General features: G+C 42.5%; 1 protein-coding gene across 1 annotated transcript; it reads right to left on the bottom strand.

Moving 5' to 3' along the window:
- Positions 1-57: 57 nt before the first annotated feature.
- On the bottom strand, positions 58-16,420 carry oafa (OAF homolog a (Drosophila)). Its single transcript, XM_072392481.1, is given in 5 exon segments — positions 58-1,353; positions 2,099-2,279; positions 3,757-3,891; positions 15,626-15,885; positions 15,888-16,420. Coding segments are annotated over 5 exon segments (888 nt in total). The 5' UTR covers positions 15,925-16,420; the 3' UTR covers positions 58-1,078.
- Positions 16,421-25,689: the final 9,269 nt, after the last annotated feature.

The following is a 25,689-nucleotide window of genomic DNA, read 5'->3' as shown; positions in this document are numbered from 1 at the left end:
GAAACTTCAAGTCTCCTTTTTTGACAAAATGTTGTTCAACTTTGGTTTACTTGGTGCTTTTTAAACAGACTTAGAATGCGAGTTGTGAGCATGACTCTCGCCCTTAAAGGAGAGTAAATCTGACTGACCTATCAAGTACAATAATAAGCTGACATATTAAATCGATACAACAGCGAAGTCTGAGAAACACAGAAATATGACAAACAGCATCCAAAGTCCAAGAAGGTAAATCGCTCTTTAGGGAGTTTGACTACTTACATGATACTGAGGACTTGTGGTTTAAAGAGGTTGACTTAGTAGCTTGTTTAATACAAAAAAGAAAGAAAGAAAACTGATGAGGTTACGCTGAAAAGAAGATACAAAAATAGTCTTCCACAATTTTACTTTGCAACCAAAATAAATAAAGCCAGCACTGGGGAAGCATTTTCTTTGTCAGCCTGTTTATTTTAGCTATAAACAGGTGTTTAGCTGTCTGTCTACAGTCTTTCACAGAGCTTTATAAGAAAAATAAATCCACCATCTTCATTTTCCTTCACCAGGATGGAAGATTATGTTTGTTGAACTCCCTTGAGGAAGAACGGGACACTGCTCTTCCTCTGCTGGTTTTTAAATTGACCAGAATGGCACCGTCCAGCTTTGTGCATACTGTAGCGTGTTTTAGAGGTCATGGTCGTTGTCATGTGTCATTTCTCCAATAATTCCTCCCAAAAAAAAAAAAAAAAAAGAAAAATAGAAAAAAAAGGCACAAGAGTGACAGCTTTTTTTTTTTAGCAACGTCACATTGAATATTACAGTAATGTGTCATATTTCCCAGAAAAGTTTCAGTTAGCGGTTCCGCTGCGTCTCTCCTTACTTGAGGTTTTGGTCTCACTTGGAACCTGAATACATTTCTGTTTCTGTTTCCACGTGCACATCTGGATCCCAGAACTCCCCATCAGAGACAGCTTCACTTTCAAACAAACCGATCTCCAGTGTTACGGTGTTTAGTTTTTAAAAGCATGGGTGGAGAAGCACTGGCTTGGCTGCGGGAACAAAACAACAAGCATATTTCCTTTTCCTGACCATCCAGAACAAAATGCTAGGTCTCCTCGTCCCAAAGACAGAGCTGTTTTTGGGGAACATAGTAAGTGAAATGGTAGCCTTTGCTGCAGCTCTTTATGCCACACTTGTAGGTGGAGCCTTTGCCCGTGGTGTCCCGGCTGCGGCAGTACTTCAGCAGACATGGGTACCACTCCAGACGCAGGCTGTACGTGCAGAGACACGGCTGCCACAAGTCTTTAGTAGAGTGACACGCCTGGAAGCTGGGCACCTCTGTTGTTTGGGGCAGGACTTCAAATATAGAGCCGTCCACTCCTATAACACAAACACAGGCAGTATCATCAGGGCTTGAGGCATTTAAAACAAACACAAACCATTACACAGTTGCGTGAAATCTTCTTCTTTTTGATTTCACTCAATTAAATACTGTATTGAGCCGGTAAGGGCAGACAAAGAAGCTAAAAAGAAGGAGAGAAAGAGCAGTAAAACGGGAGCTTTGTCATGCTAAGGAGATGCTGCTATGATTCCCTCTGCAGATGACTGGGTTTGGTGAACCATGACCATCAACATTGTTTTCTCTATGAGAAAGCTGTCAGCGGACATATGGATTCTCCTCTGGCTGGATCATTGGGTCTGGATCCCCCTGCAAACGGCCTTTTAAAAACAAATGGTTAAATAAGTCTTCAACGCCTCGGAAATGATGGAACGGCAAACTGGCACAGCGCTATTTGTGTTTTAAAGCGTTTTCTCATCGTAAAAATGGAAAGTCTACAGGGAAGGTGAAGCGTCACACAGGCAGAGAAAAGGGGGACGTCAACGACAATCGCAAAGCCTTATCTGTTAAAATCAAGATGTTACACTTCGAGTTATGGCACGAGAATGAAGTGGAAAGAGGTGTGCGGGCGATAGAAACAGGGAAGACTGAGTCACAGAGACAATGAGTGTTATTTCAGAGATGCAGTGTACAGAAACAACCTGAAGATGCTAGACGGACAACAAAGAGACACGAGAACAAACAGAGTTTGTGCATGTTTCAGGGATTAAAAAAAATATCAATTACCTTTGTCCAGCCAGTATTTGATATCCGCCTCTCTGACGTAAACGGCCTCCCGAGCTTCACTACACATGTTGTGGATGTGCGAGCTGAGTTGCCCGGCTCGACTGAGATTGACCGCCGCGCTCATCGTCAGCTGCTCCAGTCCTCTCCGCTCCTCTGCCAAGCGAATGGCCTGAGGATTTTTCTGGGAAAACAGCACAAGAGATGAAAATCCTTAAAAAAAAAAAAATCTAACTCATGTGGGGACACCACAGGTGCATCAGCCGAAAAAAAAAAAAAAAAAAAGAGAGACAGACATCACCATGAGACTTGCCCAGTTGATGATTTCCATGACGACATTTTCAGAACAGATGTGTGAATAATAGAATAATAGATAAATCAATGTTCAAAATTTCTTTTTGTTAACACAGTAGAATATGCTGGATACCTAACTATAACCAGGAACCAAGAAAAGAAAGGTATCCATGTTTCATCTACAGTTTCAGGAATAAAATGCCATATCCACAACCCATGACTTCAGAAAAGAGATGGCAAAAGAATCTGGAAAATATGTTCTCTGTGTTGTATTGAAGCACTTTAAGCAAACATAAGTCAACTTTTTAAACGCCACTGAGGATTTCTCTTGGTGAAATCTACTGAATTATTTATTAGTGGTACTTAACTTTTAAATATCGCTGACAGCATCTGTTCGTGCACACATGGGAGAACTTGCCTTCTAAAATCAGCCAGTCTCAGTCAGTTCATAGACCGTATAACTACATTTTAAACATATTTGCCTTAGATCTACCTAATCAGTGCAGCATCTGATTAACTCTACTGTCGATGAAATGAAGCCATAACTGTTTTCCCAAAGTCTTTTTGGAAGTTTAATAAATTACTTAGTTTCATAGTTGGGCCAAATAAAGGGGATCAGATTTGCAGGAGATCATTATTTGACACAACACTGGCTTTTGAATTAGTAGGTCTGAAACCAAGATGCTATAAAACAGCTCATGGCCTTGTGAACTAAGCAAAAGGATCTGGGTTGCTTCAGTTGGTCAGGTTTAGGTTCAGCAACGTTATGAGCCCAAAACATGAGGTCAGCTGACTGCCTGAATATACCGACTGTCCAGACATTTTGTTTTCTTCTTCCCTAATGGCACAGGCATATTCCAACATGCCAATGTTGGAAAGAGTGAGCATGAGAAATGATTTTCACTTGATGGGTTGTGCTGGACAAGACTTTACGCAACTGCCCGACTCTCCAATGATCAATACAAGGCTTCAGAGAAATATGAAAGCAACTCTGGATGTGAAAAAAATGGTGTGTGTTTACACGGTGTGTGAATGTGAGCTGAGAATCAGTAGTCCAACTCAGTGTATCAATCGGTGTTGTTTATTTGGTTTTGCTTCCAACGTCTGTTACTTGACATTGTAATTTTCCTTTTTTTCCTCTGTTCTTTGCCCTCTTTTTTATTTTTTATTTGTGTTTTGCTCTCCTTAATACAACTTGGCCAACTTTTTAGCCAAACAGTAGTCAAAGTGTAGTCAAATAAACACCCAAATACGCACGTTTCCTTTCCACTGGTCTGAAAAAGAACACGTTATAGAAGCAAAAAGGCCCGCAATCAGTAAATTAAGAACCAGAATGTTCCCACAGTGCATAATCTGCTGTGTCGTACCTGTCTGAGACGAGCCATGGACTCACTGGGGATGATGTCATTGCGGTTGAGGCGAGAGATGAAGCACAGGGCCTGGTACTGGTTCTGCCCTCTTTCCAGCTCACCGAGAATCAGCGCTCGGAATATCTTCACATCCTGCAAGAGACCGGGGAAGGAACGATGACTGGCTGAACAGAAAAACAGATGATTCCTGGAGGGCGTTGGAGTGGTGATCGAGGAGAGGTCATAATCAGTTACTGTTTATGCGTGCAGCCCCTACAGATTAGAACAAATATTCTTTCCATCACGGTACTTAACGTAGCACTTTTCCAGACACTCCAAGTAATTCAATATGCGGCCTTCTAAGATGTTCAAACTGCTGTCTGCTGAAAGTAAAGAGCGATTTATGTTCACCATACCCATAAAGCCTCATCTGACAGTTTGTTGATACTTTTTAATGGTCTGCAGGCCTGTGCAATGTAGCTACATTCAAACTCGGGTTAATTGCGCTGTCATATTAAAGCCTCGGATCTGAGCTTTTTGACAAAGTTATCAGAATTTCTCACAGGCACAAGCTGTTTTATGCTGGACTGCATTAGTAAAGAAAAATAGTCGGACTTCACAAAGTGTTTCTGTTGGCACGTGTGTGAGAGATCTGGCACCAAACCCAAGGCCGTAAAGAATTCTGTGAGGGGGGGGGGGATGCAAAGCATGATGGGAAGCTCCAACAGTGGGGAGAGCAGAGCAGCAGACCTGTCTTCCTATTCATCAGACAACCACCCCCCCTCCACCCCCTCTCCAGCTTCAGCACAGACTCGCACAGTCCCAAACACCCCTCCTCCACTTTTCACACAGCCGTCTGAAGCAAACAGGCTGCTGAGGAGAAGCAGCTTGAAGGCTTTCAGGCCCTGAGCTGGAGGAACTCTGCGACAGATAAACAGCTAAGAGATAACCCCTCAGAGTTCTTCCTAAGCTCTTTGGTCCCACTTCCTGTACAGAGAGAAAAAAAAAGTACTCACTGGCAAGAAAGCAATACATCCTGTCTCTCAAGTGTTTACACTCTGTAGTTCTTGATAAACTACTTTGCATGATCACTGGTTCTTCACTCAAAGAGCCACTTTTGTCTGTGAAAACAGTTTCTGGCAGGCATACAATGAAATCAAGGGTATATTGTACAAGACAATCGTGCAATACAATTTGACCTTTGAAAGGAAAATTACTAAGCAAATATTGATCTCTGTGAACTGCTTCAAGTTTCAGACAACATGGACTCAAAGGACGACAGAAACACAGGCTGTGGAAATTAAATACCTCAACAGTTCTCATACTGAGATAATGATAAGCCAAAAGCTGAAATGGCCTGAACAGAACGCCACGACTAAAGAGAATGGGGGGGATATTTATCGCAGTGAACGGAGTGAGATATGAGGAAATGGCAGCGCAATGTTGACACAGAGAGGTCAAGCACCATGAAATGTGGGGACACGCAGAGGCCTCCCATATTGCAGACACATGGCACCGCACTGGGACATTGTATATGTAGGCAGCGGGGGAAAGAAGAGGGAGCACATTCGTGTCAGCCACATGAATTTGCCCCAGGGCTCTGTGGGTAATTACAGAGGAGCAGGGTAGCTCCACCAACTTTGCCTCTTTGGAAGTGACTCCATGGTTAAGTGCAGACTATGAGTTCTCCTCCTCTTGTGTCATTATGTGCCCTGATTAATGGTGGCCAACATCTCCGAAAGGGGCAAAGGTTGGGCAATAGTGCTGACTGTGGCAGCAACTTTTATAGACGTCTCAAAACCAAATCGTTTCCACACACTAATAATCTCTTAGGGAGTGGTTGAACATTTTGGAAATAATTGGATTTCTTGCAGCAAATGCAGTGAGTAACATTAATGCCACTTTCATTAGTGTACGCTGGATGCAGCCAGCAGAAATTTGGCGTCCCTTAACATTTAGACTGGAAACAGGAGGAGCCAGCTAAACTGCCGCTGTTAGAAGGCAGAGGGCATGTTACATCTGGTTTGTTTAGCCCATAAAAAACAGCTTAATCAGTTTTGTTTTCTTCATGGGGGTGTGTGAGCCTCGCTGTTTTCTGGTCGAGCGCAGTTACTTGCTTTGAATTTGAGTCTCAACTGAGTGGCCTTATTTATCGCTGTGCTGCATCACCTCTTCTTGGAACAACACTGTGTAAAAACATCTATGAACGAAGGGGACCGGCTGCTATCGTGCTCCAAGGCTAAAGCGTTTTCTTATTCTTGCTCGATGTAGTTCAGGGGTATCCATCGTCATATTGTTTTGTCCCACAGTGTTCCAAATGTTTTCAGTGGGGGACTGATCTGGACTGCAGGCAGGCCAGTTTTGCACACACACTCTTTCACTTTGTAGCCATTCCACGTGGCTTGGCTTTGTCTTTCTAAAAAGACATTGAAAATGTCATTTCGAATCAAGAGTGCCTTTCTCGGTGTGCAAATTGGTCGTTCCATGTGCGGGATTCAACCCTATATCATCACAAACAGAGTTTTGAACTGTCGAAGGGAGCCCAGATAACAGATCAGACGGACGTTCCTCTTTTGCTCCGAACAAAAAGCAGCCTGGCAAATTTTCCAAAATATCAAAATATATCTGAAATTCTGATTATTCAGACCACGGGAGCAGTTTCAGTTTCACCTCAGCCTCTAAAGGAGCTCAGGCCCTGAAAAGTCTGTTTTACTAAGAGTCTATTAGCCTGTAAGATGATTCCCATGACGGAATCAAGTCTGTTGAAATGCAGCAGTGCCGGAGGCTTTGAGGACCTCAGCAATTCAGTATTGGCTGTCAGCCATGGCCCTTATACTCTTAGCCTTAGTAAGATTCTCCTAATCTTTTTATAATAATCCAAATCCAAACGTCTGCCAATCAACCAGAGAAGTGTAGAGGTGATTTTCTTTTGGCATTACACACCTTTCCAGTCTTTTTTGTCCCCAATGCTAACATTTTGTAACATAAAAAAAGCACATTGTTCAACAAAAAATGCAGCAACATCATCCCTCCTCTTTCTGGTCTTCATTCTAAAAATCTGCATCTCGTGGAGATTTACCGCCGAGACATTTAAATGGTATTTAATTCCTTATCCAACACTCTAAATCGATCCTGAAAATGTTCAACTAATGACACGGGAAGCACTTCTTTGAAAGCACTACACTATTTCAGGGTGCAGCCAATGAGTCTCCATTAACTGTCAGAAGACATTACGTTGGATTCTAACCATTTAATTGAATTAACAAACATGTGTGAATAGCAGTTAGGTGCTGCTTGAATAACAGTCCACATGGCTTCTAAAAGCAAACAGAGAAAAGAAAATGACATCATCGCCACACCATCCACCACACAGAAGCTGGTGGATTCAACTGTCTGCACGAGACAAGACTCACTCCTCACGGCCTCCTGAAAACCAGCACCGGCACATTTGTGAACCGGCTCATTTCTGCAAACACGGTCAAAGTATGTTGAAAGGAAAAGGGGGAAAAAAAAAGCAACTGAGAAAAATATTCAGTGCCGTTATCAAAGGAGGTGTTACACCTGTTGTGCTGTGAGGACAGGCGATATCCAAACACAAGGAGAAGGCTGGTACTGACCTGACCGATCAAACAGGAGCTACATCTTTAAAAAAAACCTTTCGGGTGGGTCGGTAGTGTTTTCAGGAGGTCAGGGAATCACATGCAGAGCAGATGGGGGAAAAGATGGGTACAGGATAAGTCAATATGGCACAGGCGGGAGCTTTCTGTGAGAGCAGTAGGAAGAATTGGTTCCATGTTCTTATGCGTAAGTAAAGAGTCAGTTAATTCCTGATGAAATATCCCATTTGTTGTAGGAACTTAGAATGAAGACATCCTGGTCAGGCTGACCTTCTAACGCTTCAAAAAGAAGAACAGGACTACGCCTCAAAGCGCTGCTGGCTACATCAGAAAAATGAGTCACCTCTTAGTTCGTGCATTTCCACTGACCTGCAAAAAAAATTATAGGCCTGCAGACCAACTTTAGAGAAAATAAGCAGGTATACACATTAGGTATTGAAGGAGCAACTTTAGCCTGTCTTGAAAAAGAAAGGCATAATCACAGGACAGCATAGCCTCAAGTTTTTTTCCCCCAACCAGAGCAGCGTAATTGTCAGCATTGCTATAAAAAAAATCTGCACGAGTACAGATTCCGTAACATTGCTCTCTCACACCCAGAACTTTGTGCATTTGCTGACAAACTACCACTGGCCAGCAGCCAAACACATATCTGTATTCATGCAACCCGACGAGTGGGACACAGAGACCTGTTAAACAGAAAGAGAAAGAGTAGGAGCTTGTTTCATTGGTGGGTTACCTTAGGTGGGCCAGATTATTAAAGAGGTGCACAAAAGCCCATTCACACACTCACAGGGCGCCATTTACAGTGAACATTCTCCGTCACTGTAATCCAGCTCACCAAACACAGTCTCTTCAGTATATACCTGCTTTACTGGCTGTGAAAATGAGAGCTGGTTGAAGACTGATAGTGAAAGGGTTTTGTAGCAGGTTAAATGTGAAAAATCTACTAAAAGATAGGTGCGTCTCTTTTTGGGTGCTACACCGACTACAGTGGCTCAAACTAGCATGCAAGGATTGATACTCAAGCATAACCAAATGCACACGTGTATAAGGTCACATAGAAACACAGTGTGCCAGAAGCTGTCCCCTGTGCAGGGGGTTCTTCCTGTTTTCAAATCCCTGCTAAGACCCTCTGTGTTGATAAGGCTGATGTCTGGCTGTGGACCACTACTGGCCAGCCACACTCTGATGAGTCACTTGGGATCTATGTGGGCCTACGTGGGACAGAAATTTCATTTTAACCAATACATTTAAGCTAATTTAAAGCCCATATATCAAAGTAGACAATATCAGCGTCACACAGTCTGTCAGGTGAGCCGTCTGTCTTCTGCTGGTGAAAACACAAGTGATGAAATGTTAGACTTACGCTGAAGTTCCCAAGACAACCTAAACGGCTCCGGTTTTCCCTTTAAAAACAACATGTGGATTTCCCTTGTTTGGTAATAAGGAGGGTATTTGCCTTGGAGTAGGAGTGGAGCCAGTCAAAAAGCACAGGTGTGGGCAGGGATTAAAGATCAGTTTGGGAGACAGAGTCGGAGACACACGCAGACAAAAGGAGCAGGAGAAAAGCCGCTGAGCTAAGAAATGCTTGAGTTGAAGCTAATTACAGCAGTTCCAAAGAAAGGAATGTGGAGTCACATTTAGGGCTGGTCACACCTGGCTGCCCAAAGAACTAACCAATTAGTAAACAGAGGCAGCAAGTAGACAATCAAAACACCGGAGGCCATGGAAAGAAAGGCGTTCCCCTCGGCTATTCTCCTGGCTATCATGAAAGGTATCTTTTGCAAATTTGCCAGAGAAGCCCCTAACTTTTATCTAAGATTTGAAGACCTATGCACAAACTGCGTAGAGCACAAGGAGGGAACTATTCGTTAATTCAAACGTCTGGAGTCTGGATACAATTAACCAGACACACAAAGAGTTTATGGAGACTTTGCATTCAGGAAATGAGTGGGAAGTAAACAATGAGTGTTAACAGGGAAGGAAATGAAGCAGGTAGATAAGGTGCAAACAATAGAGACGACTACAGTCCCATTCAGCCTCTAAATATTGTTCCACATCTTTCATATCCTGTGGCAGGAGAAACAAAAACAGTTATTTTATGGTAAGGGATTAAAAATAATAGCATTGCTCAAACTAGATGAAGTCTTAACTTATTTAAAGGCAAGTATTTGTAGAATATATCATTTTTCTAAGCACTACTGTTAGCCCGATTCTTTCATTGGAAGCCCAAGAACAAGCTGGAGCAATCTTAAGCTAAACAAAGTATTTATTAGTGGTCACATGTAAAGCATATGGTAGCGCTGGACTGGGAGTGACAGAGAAATCCATCGGGCCGAGTCCCTATATCCAGAAACACTTCACCTTTATCTCACAGAGGTTGTACTAACACGTGAGTATAATTGGACAGTTTTCAGTGACATGAGCAGGCTTACTACTGTCTTCGTCATGTTCTTTGGATGTGATAAACGACGTGTATCTAACGTACCAGACCTATCTGCGTTAATAGTGACGCTTTATCTGACCCAGTTATTTTGTCCTGATATGTTATCCTAAAGTCTTGGACACACATTGTGTTGTATGAGCAGAACATATATTGTATAGTGACATACAGAATACGAATACATGTCTAAGAACAAAGCCAATTATAACACCAACCTACAAGCATCCTTAACAATACTGAAATTAAAACATTGCAAATGATTTGATTTATCTGTGTTATTACTCTTATGAAGGCTCAAATGTGATGCGAGTAAAAGACTAGATCCCACATTATTCATTATAGGCACTCATTTCCTTTCTTTTCTAGACTTTTGACACCATAAACTGTTTCATGACAAGAAAGGTGACACTAGATCGGAGTTTCTTTGGCAAAAGGGCATGATGTAATAGCCTCCCCAAGCGTGGCCCCTTATAACTCTATTACTAAAACTCAGACTGAACTGTCACTGAAGTAGAACACAATAAACTAGTGTGAAACTAAACAGGCAGCACTATCCCCCCAAAAAAAGAAACGGCTATGACTTTGACAAAGGGACATTTCAGGACACGCTGTGCAAAGCAGAGCACAAGCTTTGGCAGGGTGTACCCTTTGTTAGCTTTTTTGTTGCCAAGTGCAATCTTAAAACCTCAGAGGTAGTTAGAAAGGTTACAACTATGCACACTACGAGCCGCAGCTGCAGTCTGCCTGTCCATCAAAGGTTGTTACCACAGCACTAAGCGGGCTACTGTCCCTCATCTCTGGGGGAAAAAGAAAAAGAATTAAAGAGCCAGATGATAGCTGGTGTAAATGGAAAGTTTTTTTCTTTATCAGCAGCATTATAGATGAACATCTGGCCTGCTGCTGGTGGGAGGGGAACAAAGGATAAAGACACCAACTGGAGCAAAGAGGCCTTGAGAGGCCAACCGGCGGCCACGTGGGGCCATGAAGGGCCACAACAGGGCCGTGGAAGAGGGTACTTTACAAGGATCCAGACAGCAGGGAACAAAGAGTGATGAGGAGAAGGACTTATGAGTTCATCTTTATAAAACGCTGCTGCCTGCGCACATTGCAATAAAAGATTTACAGAGTGGAAACAGAACGGAATATATAAAGAAACAAAATAATATCAAAAAGGGAAAATCAAAACAACTATAAAATGTATGCATCAGTCAAGAGTACATTGAGGTTCTAAAAGTTCTAAAAAAGAAACCCCAACAATGAAATATATTAATTATTTCAGGATTCTTCAGTGTTTATCAGATGTTTTGAACTCTGGCGCCCTGTCCTCGTGGGTTTGGACATTTCAGTAGTGTCTACATTAAATTAAATTAGTTACAGCTTTGCAAATGTTTAATGTTGATCCCACGTTTGAACTGAATTCTCACCATTACTTTGCAATTGCATTATATTCTAGGCAGATGATGACTAAAGGTGGCAACAGTAAACGGTTACCACTTCAATTACGTTACAGCTAGGGTCGCATCGGACATACGTTTCAGAATGAATCTAACCCGATTATTATTTTTGAATCCTAGAAATCTTTTTCTGCTTAGTCGATTCAAATTTCAGTTCATTTACCAATAAACAATACTCAGAGCTTCCATTAATTTTTCAAACGACATTTCTCTACACTAGCGCGAAACAGTACTCAGTCAAGGCCCCATACCCTCTCGGTCCCTTACCAACTTTAACCCTAAACAGCTCGTTCAGAGGGCCGAGCTTCTCTGTTAGCATTAAAAGTTAGCTGTTGCACTGACGCCGTAGAATTCGTCCGATCCTCTGCATCGTTGGGTAAAAGTTCAACAATGTCTTCAGCCTCGTCTTCACCACTTATACTGCACTCAGCCTCAAACCGAATTCATATTTCTCTTATGTCACTACTCCCCATAATGCATTGCGATACAAATAACAATGGCAGACAATGAGCGGAAAGGTTTTTTAATGTGTCTTATAAATGTTGCTTCTATATGACCGATGCCACATGTATAAAATTAAACTGCATGTGAGAGAAGGTCTTCTAAGCCAAATATTTCCAATTTGTGTTTTCACTGTCACTAACTGAAAAGACCCCTGGAGGACTTTAGCGGCTTATCGATGACTCACAGTCACCTTTGGAACAGTGAGGCTTTCCCATGAACAACTGTATGTCTGACTCATTTCCCCAGAATGGGTGACACTTACCTGCAAAGAGGACTTTTAACAAGTTTGTGCAAGTGACAAAGTGGGATGGTGTTTCAAGGATGAGTAAGAGGCAAGGAGTGGCAGCTAAAAGAAAGAAAAAGTGACTGTACCAACATGCAAAAGTGTACAGTTCCAGCTATCAGGAAAAACAACCTGCAGCTGCCTCTCTCTGGGCAAACAATGGCTTTTCCCACTTACAAAAAAGAAAGGAGAAAAGGAGTTTGCCCAATAGGTCGTACAGGTCACAGTCCATAACCAACGGAACAGTTTTAATGGCCTATACATGAACCATGAAAAGAAATACGACAAAATGGGTGACTCTGGAGATCCCAATAAGACAAAACGCAAACAGGCCAACCGATAATGTTCGGTTTGAGATGGTTTGTGAAGAATCTCCACCTCATTCTTGCAGTGAGCTTTCTTTTGGGTGCGACCATAAAGCCTCAGTGCTTTGAAGAGAATCACAATGTACACCGCAGTGAACTGACCCGAGGGCAGCAACAGCACGAGGCTGAAACACAATTCGCATTTTCAGGTCAACATAAGATGAGAATAAAGTGGCCGAATTAATCCAACGGCCCACACGCTCACACCAGAGTGCCATTGTTTTAAATGTCCAGACCCATTTTACATGATAATGTAAGAAGCTATCAAGTGGCCTCCAGTCATCTGTTGATCTCTCGTCACATCAGCACAACAAGAGATCACTCAAACCACGCCTCAACACTGAAGGTTTTTCAAACTGTGACTGTTATAACGCAACCGTTTACATGAAGCATCTGCCCAAAAAAGGCACAAAGCCCATTTTTGTGAGACTAGTGAAAAAAAACTAATTGTTGTGTGTCCAACCTAAACCAGGTTATAAAAATCCACATAAACAGGTTAGTCCAACCAAAACTGAACAAACTCAAGTTTCTCAAAACTAACACCCGGACAGTGCAGTTGGGGATCAAATCATAGCTGCGTTTATAAGCTCAACTCGACTCAAACGGTGCTCCACAGGAACTCGAAAGCGCCATTTTTTTTTTTTTTTGCAGCTTTTTGTAAAAACAGTAACTGCGTATTGGTGCAGCCAAACTCCCAATACAGCTGCTGTCATTCAAACATTTGTGTTTTGCAAGTTTTGTGTGCCCAAGGTGAAGTCTTCTTAAACATAAAAAGCCTACTCTATCCTCTCTAAAGTCTTTTTAAGGCCAAGGTGCATGCAACTGTGCACGATCGCATCCCAGAAATGAAAACCTTTTCAAGTGCTAACTCAGCCAAGTGTCTTGGGGAGTCACTCACATTCCTGCATTGATCAAACCAACTAGTTGGACATGAAAGCAAGACACGCAGAGTACAAGCTGATTAGCTTCTCTGACAATTTTTTTGTCATCTGGAAAACCTAAAAACAACCCTTGAGATATGCGAGACATTTCCTTTAGATTCATCTCTCAGACATGGTTTACGACGCAGCTAAAAGCCTTACACTGTGTCAGACCTTAATTTGTTGCAGCAGTTTCTGAAGGAAAAGAAGCAGATCTCTGCTGAACTGGCGGTTAGGGAATTCTCCGATCCAAGCCACAACACAACATCTGTGCTCACATGCGTCTCCCGTTGCTAAAATTTCACCCAAAATGCTAAGTAAGACTCAGTTTTAGATGCCACGCGACTATCTGACATCATTAAGGGCCGATTCAGTTGCAAATACTACCGGTAAGAATGAAGTCACTCACATGAAGCTGCTTTGATACACAGGAGAATTTGGAGGACCGTGTTATCCACATGCTGAGATTCACTAAACATGACACAGCTGTGTCGTGAGCTGGCTAAACCACATCATCTTTTCCATGTCTACATGCCTTCAGAGCGAACATAGCCCTCCTGAAGTGACTGTATGGCTGATACTCGCAGTGATTCATCCCTCGGATAAGGTCGACTAAACTTCCCTCTCACATCCACCAGACCACTCCACCACCATCTAATGGCTATAACATTTACTGCTTTTCTTTGCCACGTATTCACAAAGAAGTAAAGAGCAAGAAGCCTGCTGGACATTTTTCAAGAGCTGCTGTAGAAGTGATGCCAGCAATGCTTGTTTATTTCCAATGCATTCAATCAGCTTGGAGTAAACAAGAATAATTCAGCAAAGGAGTGCGTGAGCCTGAGTGGAAGATTTGAACCCAGCAGTCTGGCTGTTAAGCATCGTTGTAACATTCCTGTTAAACACTCCTCTACATGCATGGTATTCATCTAAACTGTATATTCGTGGCAGCGAGAAGTGGCAGCTCATCCAGTTTTCCATAAATCATGGAGATACTGCACAAGGGCTGAATGGAAACCACATGCAGCAGGAGACAGAGAGGAGGACAAAGAAAAAGATGCAGCCACGGGCAACGAGCCTGACCCAAGACTGGAAGAGATAAATCAGACGGCGGAAAGTGAAGTGATCTAAGGAGTTTTATTGGCTTCATTCAAATAAACAAAAGCATATGAGCAGCTATATGTCTGAGTGCACTTGTGTAATGTGTGTGAAAGGATGCAGCAACACCAAGAAAACGCCCCAAGTTTACAGATCAGCGTATGTATGCCCTCTTCTGCGAGTGAGCCACCAATGATTGGGGATGACGGCCTCCTCTCTTTCAACTCTAAATTAGCTGTTTTGGTTAGTGAACCAGACGTGCAGATCAAAAAGGTCAGACATGCCCACTTAATCCTGGTAAATCTCCCCCTTCACATCTCGCCAACCTGTCAGCTTCTGTGTGACAGCAACCATCACAGACACATGCCTTTGCCCTGTGCACCTCCGAGTGTCCCCCCCACACCATAGCCTACAAATCTAGTCAGGGAAGGACACTGGATCTGTTTGTCTGTTTTTAGAAGAATGCTAAATGTGGTCACTTATTATCAGCTCTGGACTGGAGCCACGAGCTGCAGAAGTTCTGCGGCCATCGGGGTCTGTGGGCATCTGCATCTTGGGAGCAACAGCTGTCACGGTCTCTGTGAAACTCGTGTGGGGATGGAAAAAGATGAATGAAACTTTCTTCAAGTTACAGTAGAATGCTCCTGGGAGTTCTCTACTTTAGGAGTAATTTATTTTCAGCCTTTGATATGTGACCCCGCATACTGGCTTTGTGGTAACGATTTACATTGAACCAGGGGGCCAGTGTTACGGACTCATTCCATCAAGGGGAAAGGAGCTCAGTGAAAAACCAGCAGGGTCCAATTTAAATTAGTGTCCCCCAAAATGAAGGTTGGCCCCTTCAGTAGTTTCCAGGAAAACAAGGAACATGGCAATGTTGAGCAACTTTAATAATAATCAAGAGTGGTCGTTTTCTTTCAAATATCTATCTGCTCTCTCCTCCGTGTCCCACAGAATGGGTTGTATATTAAGAGTCTTAATAAACCATTTAAGACCACGTTTACTATTTTACAAGGGGACCTCCAGGAGACTTCCAGGACCTCGGTCTATAATTTGGGAACCATAAAGTCAACTCAGTTGTGAGAAGTTCTGGCTCAGGTAGAGCAGTAATTCAGTCATTTGGAAATCTAAACCTCACCTCAACCGGGTGAGCAGAGGATCGTCCCTCCATGACGAAAACGACATCAAATTAAAAGCACTTCTCACCTGCTTGAAGTCCGCCAAGAAGGTGATGAGGGTCCCATCTCCCTGCTTGAATTCGAGCGATATCGCGTCTCTCTCGCTGTCCGCCTCCAAAACCTCCTCGGTCACCATTCCATCGGTGAGCCGGACGCGGACCCGCAGCTCTGACCCGAGTCCCACAGCGACGACCAGCACCAGGGCGCACAGACGGGTCAGTATCCGAACTGAAGCCGCAGAGACGCAACTCGCAAACATCCCCGAAGACTCGAAGCTGAACCCGACAGAGTAAATAATCGAGGCGAAATCCGAAGATATGCGCTCATATCCCTGCCATCCAACCGTGTTCTCGGATTGCTCGTTTTTAAGTCTTTCCCCTCATATTCAAAGCGGGGCTGCAGTTTTATAGGTCACTGATCCATATGGTGCCGTGTGTGCCAGTAGTTCCCCAGAGCTGCTGTCGCAGTCATGGATATCACACGGCCATACCCACTTCACTTAAATCTCTGCTTTTCACTTCTGGCAACTTAACTTCAATTGAAAGTCTCTCGCTCCGGTGTTGCTGTTGGGATCATGCGCAATCCCGTTCCCTCCCTCTCCAGCCGATAGTCCGATGCTGGCACGTTGCTTCTCACTCTGCTTTGTGTTGATATAGTTCGCTTTTTTTTTTCTTTTTTTTTTTTTTTTTCCTCCTTCGTAAATTCTTGCAGCCCCGTCACTTCCTATCCGTCGGTATCCCACTGCTGACCTGGCCTCCAAACTTTCTGCAGAGTGTGTGTGTCGGAGAGTGTGCGAGTGTGGCGCTGGTAGTAAACTCTTAAAGCCATACCACCCTCTGAAAACTCTGCCCATCCCCCCCCCCCCAAAGGCCTCATGTGATCCTCCTGCACTCCAGCATGTAGACTAATAACACCCTTCAACAATTATTACAAAGGTGCTGCGTGGATTTGTAAATCAAAGCTTTGTGGTTGCTGTTTTTTGCCATGTAGGGATAAACAGAAGCAGGGGAAAACTACAACTTGCAGCGCAAATAAAACAATAACTATGATACATATCCATAAATCTTTGGAAAAACACAAGAAGCTTATATTAGATCAATCCTTCAGTCTCAGCTTCTTGGCATATCAAACGTGATTTTGGCTTAACTGCACCAAAAGTCTATGAAACAAATTAGCACCCAAGGCTGCCGTCAGAAGCTAAACGGTGAAAACAAAGACTAGGATGCTCCGTTAATTAGCACTTTTCTTTTGACTTCAGACAGCAAACAAACACTGTTCAGTAGAAAAAGTAAAGGAGCTAGTCTTTGCGGATCTTTAATGCAACCGCTTAATCTGTCTGACACCTCTTGTGTTTCTGAAATCAGTTACAACACTCTCAGGAATAAATCTATCAGGTAATTACGGCCTTTGATGGAAACATATTTTTCATTCACTGGTTTCAGCCGCAGGGGAGAAAAAAAAGACAATGGCTCCTTTATTCTCCTTGTGCATGTTATTTCACTTTACGATGTCCTCAAGGGAAGCATGACAAACCTGAGGTGAGAGCTGCCAACGCAGATAAAAGCTGCCTATCTGAAGTGAGATCTCTGATGCACATGGACTGGTATATGGCTGCTGTTTGGGTGAGTGCGTGTGTGCCTGTGTTGTAAAGGGAGGAGTGACATCTTGGCACTGTTCTATCTATTAGCTGATGCACTGCATTCTGGGTGGGCTAAGTCACAGATTGGAGACCCCAAATGTGGCAGCACTCTCACGCTGCTGGGACCCAGAGGTGGTTGCTCCAGTGAAGGGGAAAGCAAACAGAGAGACCATAAAGCAGAGCAAACATTGTTAGGTGGGACTGGCAAACCAAACTGGGCCCTGGATCCTGATGGACTGAGGAGTTGAGGTCAAGCAAACAATCCCCTTTGTGATGGAGTGTCGCTCTCAAGTATTAACGAGCTACATCTCAGTTAGTATATTCAGATAGAGGGAAGGAGTCTGAGCCTTCTCTTCGGACACACAAACGCAGCGGTCCAAAGTGCAGTTGCTCTGTGAGGTGGTTCGCTTGCATTGGCACAAACACATATCAAAGACAGACACAAGCCTCAGTGTACAGATGGTGTTTATGATTAACTAGCATGGTGTCCTGCTGTCGCTGCTGACTCAATGAGGGGTATCTGTGTCTCACCTCAGTGGTTTTTATTTATACCAATGAGTCAGAAAGAGGAACGTTTGTTCAGCCCCAGCAAAGTTAAGGAAGCAAAAGAGGTAAAAGGCCGCTGGGACTTCTAATTATTTACACGTATCGTCCGCCTGCTCTTTGCCCAGAGCTTTTATCTTTATCATTTAAAAAAAGAATTCAACTCAGAGGAGGAGATAAAGTCATTATAGTGGGCGGCTTTAATGTTGATGCAGGTATTGATGGCCCTTATTTGACTCTATATCTTATCAGTCCACTCGCTCAGAAAGTTTACATGCACATGATGATGAAATACTCCATGTTGCTCAGTTGATGTCAGGAAAAGATTAAGGATACGATTAAAACAATCAGTACCTTTACATAACCTTTGAAAAAAACTAATTGTTGTTATTTTGGTGAAATTTTTCATTTCAAATAACGTGTACGTACTCTGACTGAAAATGTACTAAATCAAGTTTCTCAAAGTCAGACTGACACACCCAGATAATGCTGTGTGACGTCGAATAATTCCTGCATGAATGCGTTCGATTGGACTCAAACTGGCGTTGGTGCTCTCTGCAGGCCGTGCAGTTCCAGTCCCGAGAGCTAGAAAAAGAGGCAGCCAGTAACAACAGAGAATAACCACAATTGATAGCGTGCATCTTACTTGTAAACAGAAAAGAAAGAAAGAAAAAAAAGAGATGGGAGCAATTTGCCAACGGCTAAATTGTTTGTCATTTGTTCTAGTCATTGAAGTAATTGGTCAAAAGTAAAAAGCTCAATTCTAACAAGTTGGCCTGTGGCATATCGCCACCTTTCGTAGCAAAGTCCAACACACTTCAATGCCTTCGGTCAATGTTTTGAGTGGCAGTTGGCTTAGCTTTACTGCAGAAAATGTTAAACGTCCCAAAACTGTTTCCCATCTGGAAAAGGTAGTCATGCACTGGGAGACTTGAGCCTGTGTGTAATTTGTAATTATATCAGACATAGAGAAAAGAAAATTCAGGTTTCTTTTCAGCACTGTAGCCAGGCTGGTAAAGAGCCACAGTCTTTAGTTGTCAGCAGCTTCTTTAACATATTCGCTTTTGGGGACTGATGAAACTCCTAAAATGAAGAAATAGCTGCAGGTAGAATATGATTATTGTGTTTGCATTGTGGGCCAACCTGATGAATTTACAGCTTCCTACGTTTTGTATTCGTGTTGCACAGGGGTGTTATCTTTGAACAAAGTAGTTTTTTTGTGTAAAATAGGTCAGCCACAGTTGTCACTGTCTATATCCCCACAACGTATAGTTACTCCTCTGGCTGCAGGGAAGCTACTTTGCTGGGTTCACACCAACACGTGAGTTCTGCTTCACTTTGACGGTGAAATATAAATCAGCTTCGTTGTCATCTTGATCCTTTCCCAAATGGGCTCTTAAAAAATATTTTTCTTTGCTCAATGAACATTTCCAGATCGAACCGAGTCATTATACTTATCTATATCCAATCTGCCTTTCATCTAAAACTTTTGCGGTTGATAATGTTGATCACAGCAAGTTTTTGGAACTAAAGGGACCACTACAGGCTGGTTTAAATTCTATCTATCTGAAAGATTCCAGTTTTAGTAATATCAGCAAGTAGTTAGATTTACATGTCTTGAAGACATAAAGGGCTGGATGGGTTGCAAGTTTCCTGTTTTAAATTCAGACAAAAGCGAAATTAGTGTTTGAGTGTAATGAGGCCCTAAATATCTCAGGAACATACTATCTAATTGTAACCTTGGCTATTCTTCATTGGCTCCCTCTTAAAACCACAATAGAATTTAAAATCCGTCTCCTTGTGGCCTCATAGTAACATTTTATCCCAACAGAACGCGCTGCTCTCAGACCGCAGGCTTACTTGTGGTTCCTAAAGTTTCTAAAAGTCTGTTGTTGGGAAGAGCCTTCGGCTGTCAGGCTCCTCTCCTGTAGGTTTGCTCCCAGTTTGACTTCAGCAGGTAGACACCCTCTGAACTTTAGAGATCAGGTTTAAAATTTCCCTCCTGGCTGCTGGGGGAATCTCTTCAGTCCTCTGACTACCTCTTGTCTAGTCTCCTCTTTTTCTTATTTCCATTCGTTTGTGGGACTATTGCAACTTTGCTACTTTTGTCCTCTATTCTCCCATGATTTGTGTTGGTTCTCTCACCTTGGATCTTTCTGCAGAGATGTTTTGCTGCAGAGCTGCATGTTTATGACCTGCAGTTACGGGCCTGACTGACCTGCTCATGTTTGTTGTTTCTCACACTCTTCTCTCTCCCCTCACCCCTTTCTGTTGAGGCAGATGGCTGCTCTCCTTGAGACTGCTTCAGCTGGAGGTTTCATCCTGTTAAAAAAGGATTTTTTCTTCTTCTTCTCTTTGTCACCTATTGCTTACCTAAAGGGATAAATGTTTGCGTTCTGTCGTTAATGTTGTGGAACTCTAATTCAAAATCAACAGAGACAACTTTTGCTATGATATGGGACCACATAAATACATTGGATTAAATCAGAATTATTCCTACTTTGTAAACTTAAAATTCATTGGAACGGGCTTTTGGTTGCTCCAGCTAAGAAGCTGTTTGCATTCCTTGAGGCGAACCCTGTGAAATAGACACCACAGTCCTGTCTTGTCAGTCTCCTGCAGACTCTCCATGTGTTTGCTTAACACAGCTGCAGAGGTTCATTATCTTAACACATTTGATCTTGGCATCATTCTCATGTTGTGAAGAAAGAAAAAACAAATGATATCTCTTGGTCTGTCTTGTTTACAAGGGATGCACTGAATCCCTCAGCAGCAGTGACAAAGAAAGTTCAGAATTCAATCTGTATTTTTTTAAAATCTGCTTTCCATTTGAACATGTCCATTCTGATTTTTCCTGAAGGAGGTTCATAGGCTGCCGAAACCCCCCCACATATGATCACCTGATTTTGCTAACTGTCAAACACACCCAAAAATTGAAAGGAGGATGTGGTTGTCAACTAGTCCTCTACAGCTTTAGATCCACACTTGCACTTCCACTTTTACTGTTAAAAATGTGAAATACTTCCACAATTCGATAAAGAGCAATTGCGCTTATGGACGACAGCCGAGGTGCTAAAACTGCATTCCTGTCATGTGTGTGTAGACATGCACGAAGTGAGCTCAAAATGATGCAGTTTGAGAGGGGATTTGTGCCACCCAGAAAGAGGTTTTCACCAAAACATCAATTTTTGCCATGAACTGAGCAAAAAAAAAAAAAACACAAACAAAACAGTGGGCTTTCTGCTCTGCGACTAATCAGTTTTGTCCTATTTTAAGTAAACATTGTGGCTTGGACTACCGGTAAGTCCATCTGGAACACTTTTTTCATATAGGCACAGAAAACTCCAGATAGTAAAGGCAATATTTACACTGAGAGCTGACTGCTTTACAAACAGCCATGCAGTAACACACCATTACTCTCAGCATATATTTGCCTTCATAATGGTTTGCTTGAACAAAGTATTCAGAGGCAATCACAAAGCCTCCAAAACCAACATGGTGTTTCACCTCTGCAGCACTGCAGAATGAGGACAGCCAGTGGGGGCAGAGCCAAGCTCTGTGGTTGATCCGTAGTTGATCTCTCCCCCAGACAGATGCCAAAAGTGTTAGTGTGTATGTGTGTGTGAATTTGAGAATGTGCAGTATTTACATTGGGATTGCAGGAGCTGAAGCTGCCTCTCTGTGCTCTGATTATATTTTCATATCTGTGCCTCCCTTCTTTTCCTCTCTCTGTTTAACTGCTTTGCCGACAGCCTCTAAAGGCAGCGGCCAGTTGCACAGCGAGCTGCCTGCTGTAGGCTGTCTGAACATATCCCCTTTCACATCATGGGGCTCAGGGGCCACAGTAACCCTCCTGGAGCTCGGGCTTGCATGGAGGAACAGAGAGAAAGTTGGATGGCGATTTGGAGACAAGTTAGAAGCAAGCCAAGAGAGGCTTTCTGCAAATGCTGTGCATATGACACATTTCAAATGTGTGGGAAAACTGAATGTGAGCGTTCCATCAAGATTAAGAGCAAAAGACAGGTCATGAAGAGGAGGAAGGGAAATAAGAACTGCAATAATAGCAATGACTCACATCAAATTATGAAGTACATGCTTCATCTGCAATGAATGTGCGGCACATTTTCAACAGGAAGCAAAAAAGGCCCTTAAGCTTCCTTGTTTGTGTTCATTTATTCAAATACGGTGATGCTTTAAAGTTTGAGGGCTTACATTATTGCTGCATCCATGCCCCCCCCCCCCAAAAAAAAAAGAAATCAACAAACAAACAAAAACAAAACAAACCAACTAATCAAGTAAAGCAAAACAGAAAATAAAACAAAACAAAAAAATTTATGTCTGGATTAACTCATCTAATATTCTGAACCAGTCCTGCACGTCTTGGAGAAACTTTAGTCCACTTCTGTACAGAACAGCTTTGCCAAAAGAAATCTAGTTGTTTTTCTTCTCATAAACTGCTTAAATAAGGTGTTTGGGAAACTATTCTTTTGGGATGACATTCTGGACTTTTAATTGGCTCTACCAATAAATGATTTTAATAACCATTCTCTCTTTGCCAAACACTTTTATGCAAAATGAGGAGAGGCACTGAAGCTTCGGTACGGTAAGAAAAGCTTGCATAAGCAATAAGTAACAGATATCTTTAAAGGACGTTTAAGGCTAACAATGACGAAGGGTTCTTACAAGAGATGAGTCTTCAAGAGATTTTTGAGGGTAGACTGTCCCTCAGATTCAGTTCCAGGATGAACTGCATAAGGTCATCTATGCTGATATGAAGCGTGTTCCTTTCCTCTAACATAACACTTCTATATTAAACCAGAAAGCTCTGTTTAGGTTTAATTTCGATGCAAAAATATTTTTCCTTCAGGCTTGTCCACGTGATCGTCAGCAAACTGCGGACAGGCACCAGTGTTCCTTATGGAGAGCGGCGGTTTCCTCCTTGCAGCACAGCTGGGGAATTTGAGAGGGTTCATCCAGTGTTTAGAGTTTACCATTGGTTTGTTTGGGATCTTGTAGACTCTTGTGGTGATCCTTGTTGGGTGATCCGTCTCGAGGAAGGAAACAATATTTCCTTCATTTTGTGGTCCAAACTCTTCAGAGGTGGTTTTGTTAGTTTTCCCAGACTGATGAACATCAATAACTCTTCTTTGAAGGTCCCCAGAATACTGCCTCATTCGGGCCACGACACACCTCCACAAACATGCTGTCAGGCCTTTGTAGAAGCCTGATGTTGATAAAAAACAGAGTTTCAGTCTGACTGACTGAAACTCAAAACATCTGAGTCTAATTTCGCTATCAAAATGACAGCTAGCCATAAAGGTTCACATATTTTTGTCATTGCATTATTGAATGATTTTTCTCAGTGAATAAATGATCAACTACAATATATTTCTTCTACTTTCTCAAGCTCCTCGGTTTTGTTCTTGAATATACATCGGAAGCGCTTGCAGAATTTATAACATTTCCTTCGTTTAATACCTTCACCCAACCAATTTCTTGACATATAAACAAGTCAAGAATCCGATGCCGCCAATACACTTTAGATGAGCTGAGAGATGGGGCTCTGTAAGATTCTACTATCAGCAGATGACTTGGTGACAGGTGAGGGTGTAAGGATCAGCTTTCCACCACAGGCTGCGTCTCTCCAAGCAAGGAGGGGTCGTGGCTCACCACTTTGTGTCACACTTTATTGAATCGTCAATAAGCTCAGAAACATGTCTCGATATAAAATTTCAAAACCCACAGTCATAATACAGTGAAAAGACTCAGGGGAAATTTCACTGCGCAACGGCCAAAGAGGGAAACCGCTGCTGGATGTGTTTGACCTTGGAGCCCTCGAGTGGGACTGCATAAGAAAGCATCAGGACACTGCGATCAGCATAACCACTTGGGGGTACCTTCAAAATATTTTTTTTTACTCAACACGGTGCTTCTCTTTCCATGAATGTAACCTAAAACTGTATTACACAGTGAGGACGCCACATATCAACTCTGCGCAGACAGGCCACCGAGTTGTCTGGACTCGAGCTCGTCTCAGATGGACAGAAAGACAGTGGACACCTGTTCTGTGGTCAGATGAGTGTATTTTGAGAGTGGTGATAGCATCGATTTCTAGATTTATTTATATCTTTTCAAATACAATGAAGCTGGTCCTTGAAGACACTGAAATGTATTTCTTCTGTCCTTGTGACTGTAAAAGAAAGGTTAAAATAGCTTAACAAATTGGATTAAAGTTTTTGTTGTATTTTAGAAATCTTTCCCTTTTTGTTAAAAGACGATTGTAAATTATACGTCCAAGCAGTTATTATGTAGTTGAAACGTTATGTTTATAAATTGTCATCCTTATGAATAGTACACATTATGTATCCATTTGAATTCCTCAGAAACAGAAGAACAAAAGAGTTTCCAAAAGGTTGTTTTTGCTCTTATTAGATTGTGTCATCATTCGATTACATAATCCGATGTACACAAATGTTGGGATGCTATTTCATGTTTCGACATATTTTGGTGTTTCTCATGACGGCGATGCTCAGCAGGAGCAGAGTTCAAATAAAAATGTGGTGAAATAACCACCATCTTTCCACAGAAGCCATCACACCCTCATATATGGCTCCCTATGCCCAACAAGCACTTGTTGGGAGAGAATTCCATGGAAATTCCCATAAAGTTAATGACAGAGAGTGAGATTACAGAAACAGGGGAGGAAAAAAAGTTTCTCTTTGAATTGTGAAAATAAATAAACATGTTTGGGCTTATGGCTTGGAGCAATAAACCCCACAGTGAGAATCTTTCCTGGCAAAGTCCCAGCAGAAGATGAAAGGCGATGTCACTCTAAACGTAGGCGTAGAAAAGCATCATTTATCTTTCCCCATTGTGGCAGCCCAAAGCTGTTATGATCTGACAGCTCAGGTGGAGCTACCTTTCTCTTTGTTTCTATAATATTCATATACAAATACTTTGAGCTTCTACTGTGTGTATTCAGGGTTGTTTGGAGGAGGAAAATGTGTCATTGTAGCTTGTGTGTACACATCTGGCAAACTAATGGCCTTATTTGCGAGCTTGACAACAACCATCGTTACACAAGATGGACTTTCAGACCACTGCGTTGGTGTCTCAAAGCTTCCGTCAGGCAGTGACAAATAAGATGACTGTACCAACCCACAAGATAGCTAAAAAAAAAAAGTGTATGTCAAGGATTAGATTCTTTAGGCCTGGACGTGAAGCGCTGTTGGTGGACTTTCATGTTGGATGATGCTTGGTCAAGGTCTCCAGCAGCTCTTCTGCATCAGATGGTGCTGATTAAAAGTCCTGGCTCTTAGGAGTTACATGACTCAGAGAACATCTGTTTAGGATATGGGGTAGATCTCCACATTTAATGAATCAAACTCTCGACCTGCTGGGGTTAACGTAGAAATTACTGCTAATTCACAGTGGGGAGCTTTTAATAAGGTTGCTGGGAGTCATTCAGAGGTGAATCCCTGACCCCCGTCTCCTTAGCAGTTTAACTGGCGCTTGTGCAGTTTTGCATGTCCGTTGAGTTTGTTGGAGCTTTGTAATGTTATTTACCGTGAAACACGACTTGACATTAGGTATCATCATGTGCCTTCTGAAAGCCAAATAATCCCAATCCATTGCTGTTTACAGTATAATGGTAATTGGTGTGAAATTACCTTTACACACAACAAAGTTTTTCAGTGATATATGACTTGCATGCGTGATGCTAAGAAATTGTGACAGTTTCTGAACATTTCTACTGGATGAATCGCTGTTAAAAATGACTAAACGCACTTTTTCCACTACCAGATAAAATTGAAACGTGACATCCAACAGGGTTAAATGCAAGTAGCATCAGTATCTTCCACTGGCTTATCGTCTGACTCCCCAAAATGAATAACACACATCCAGCATTC

The sequence above is a fragment of the Leuresthes tenuis genome, unplaced genomic scaffold (genome assembly GCF_036924035.1).
Source record: "Leuresthes tenuis unplaced genomic scaffold, fLeuTen1.0.hap1 SCAF_9, whole genome shotgun sequence".
Lineage (NCBI taxonomy): Eukaryota > Metazoa > Chordata > Actinopteri > Atheriniformes > Atherinopsidae > Leuresthes > Leuresthes tenuis.
The sequence above is the reverse complement of the archived record's forward strand: the minus strand, read 5'-3'. Positions and strand labels throughout refer to the sequence as shown.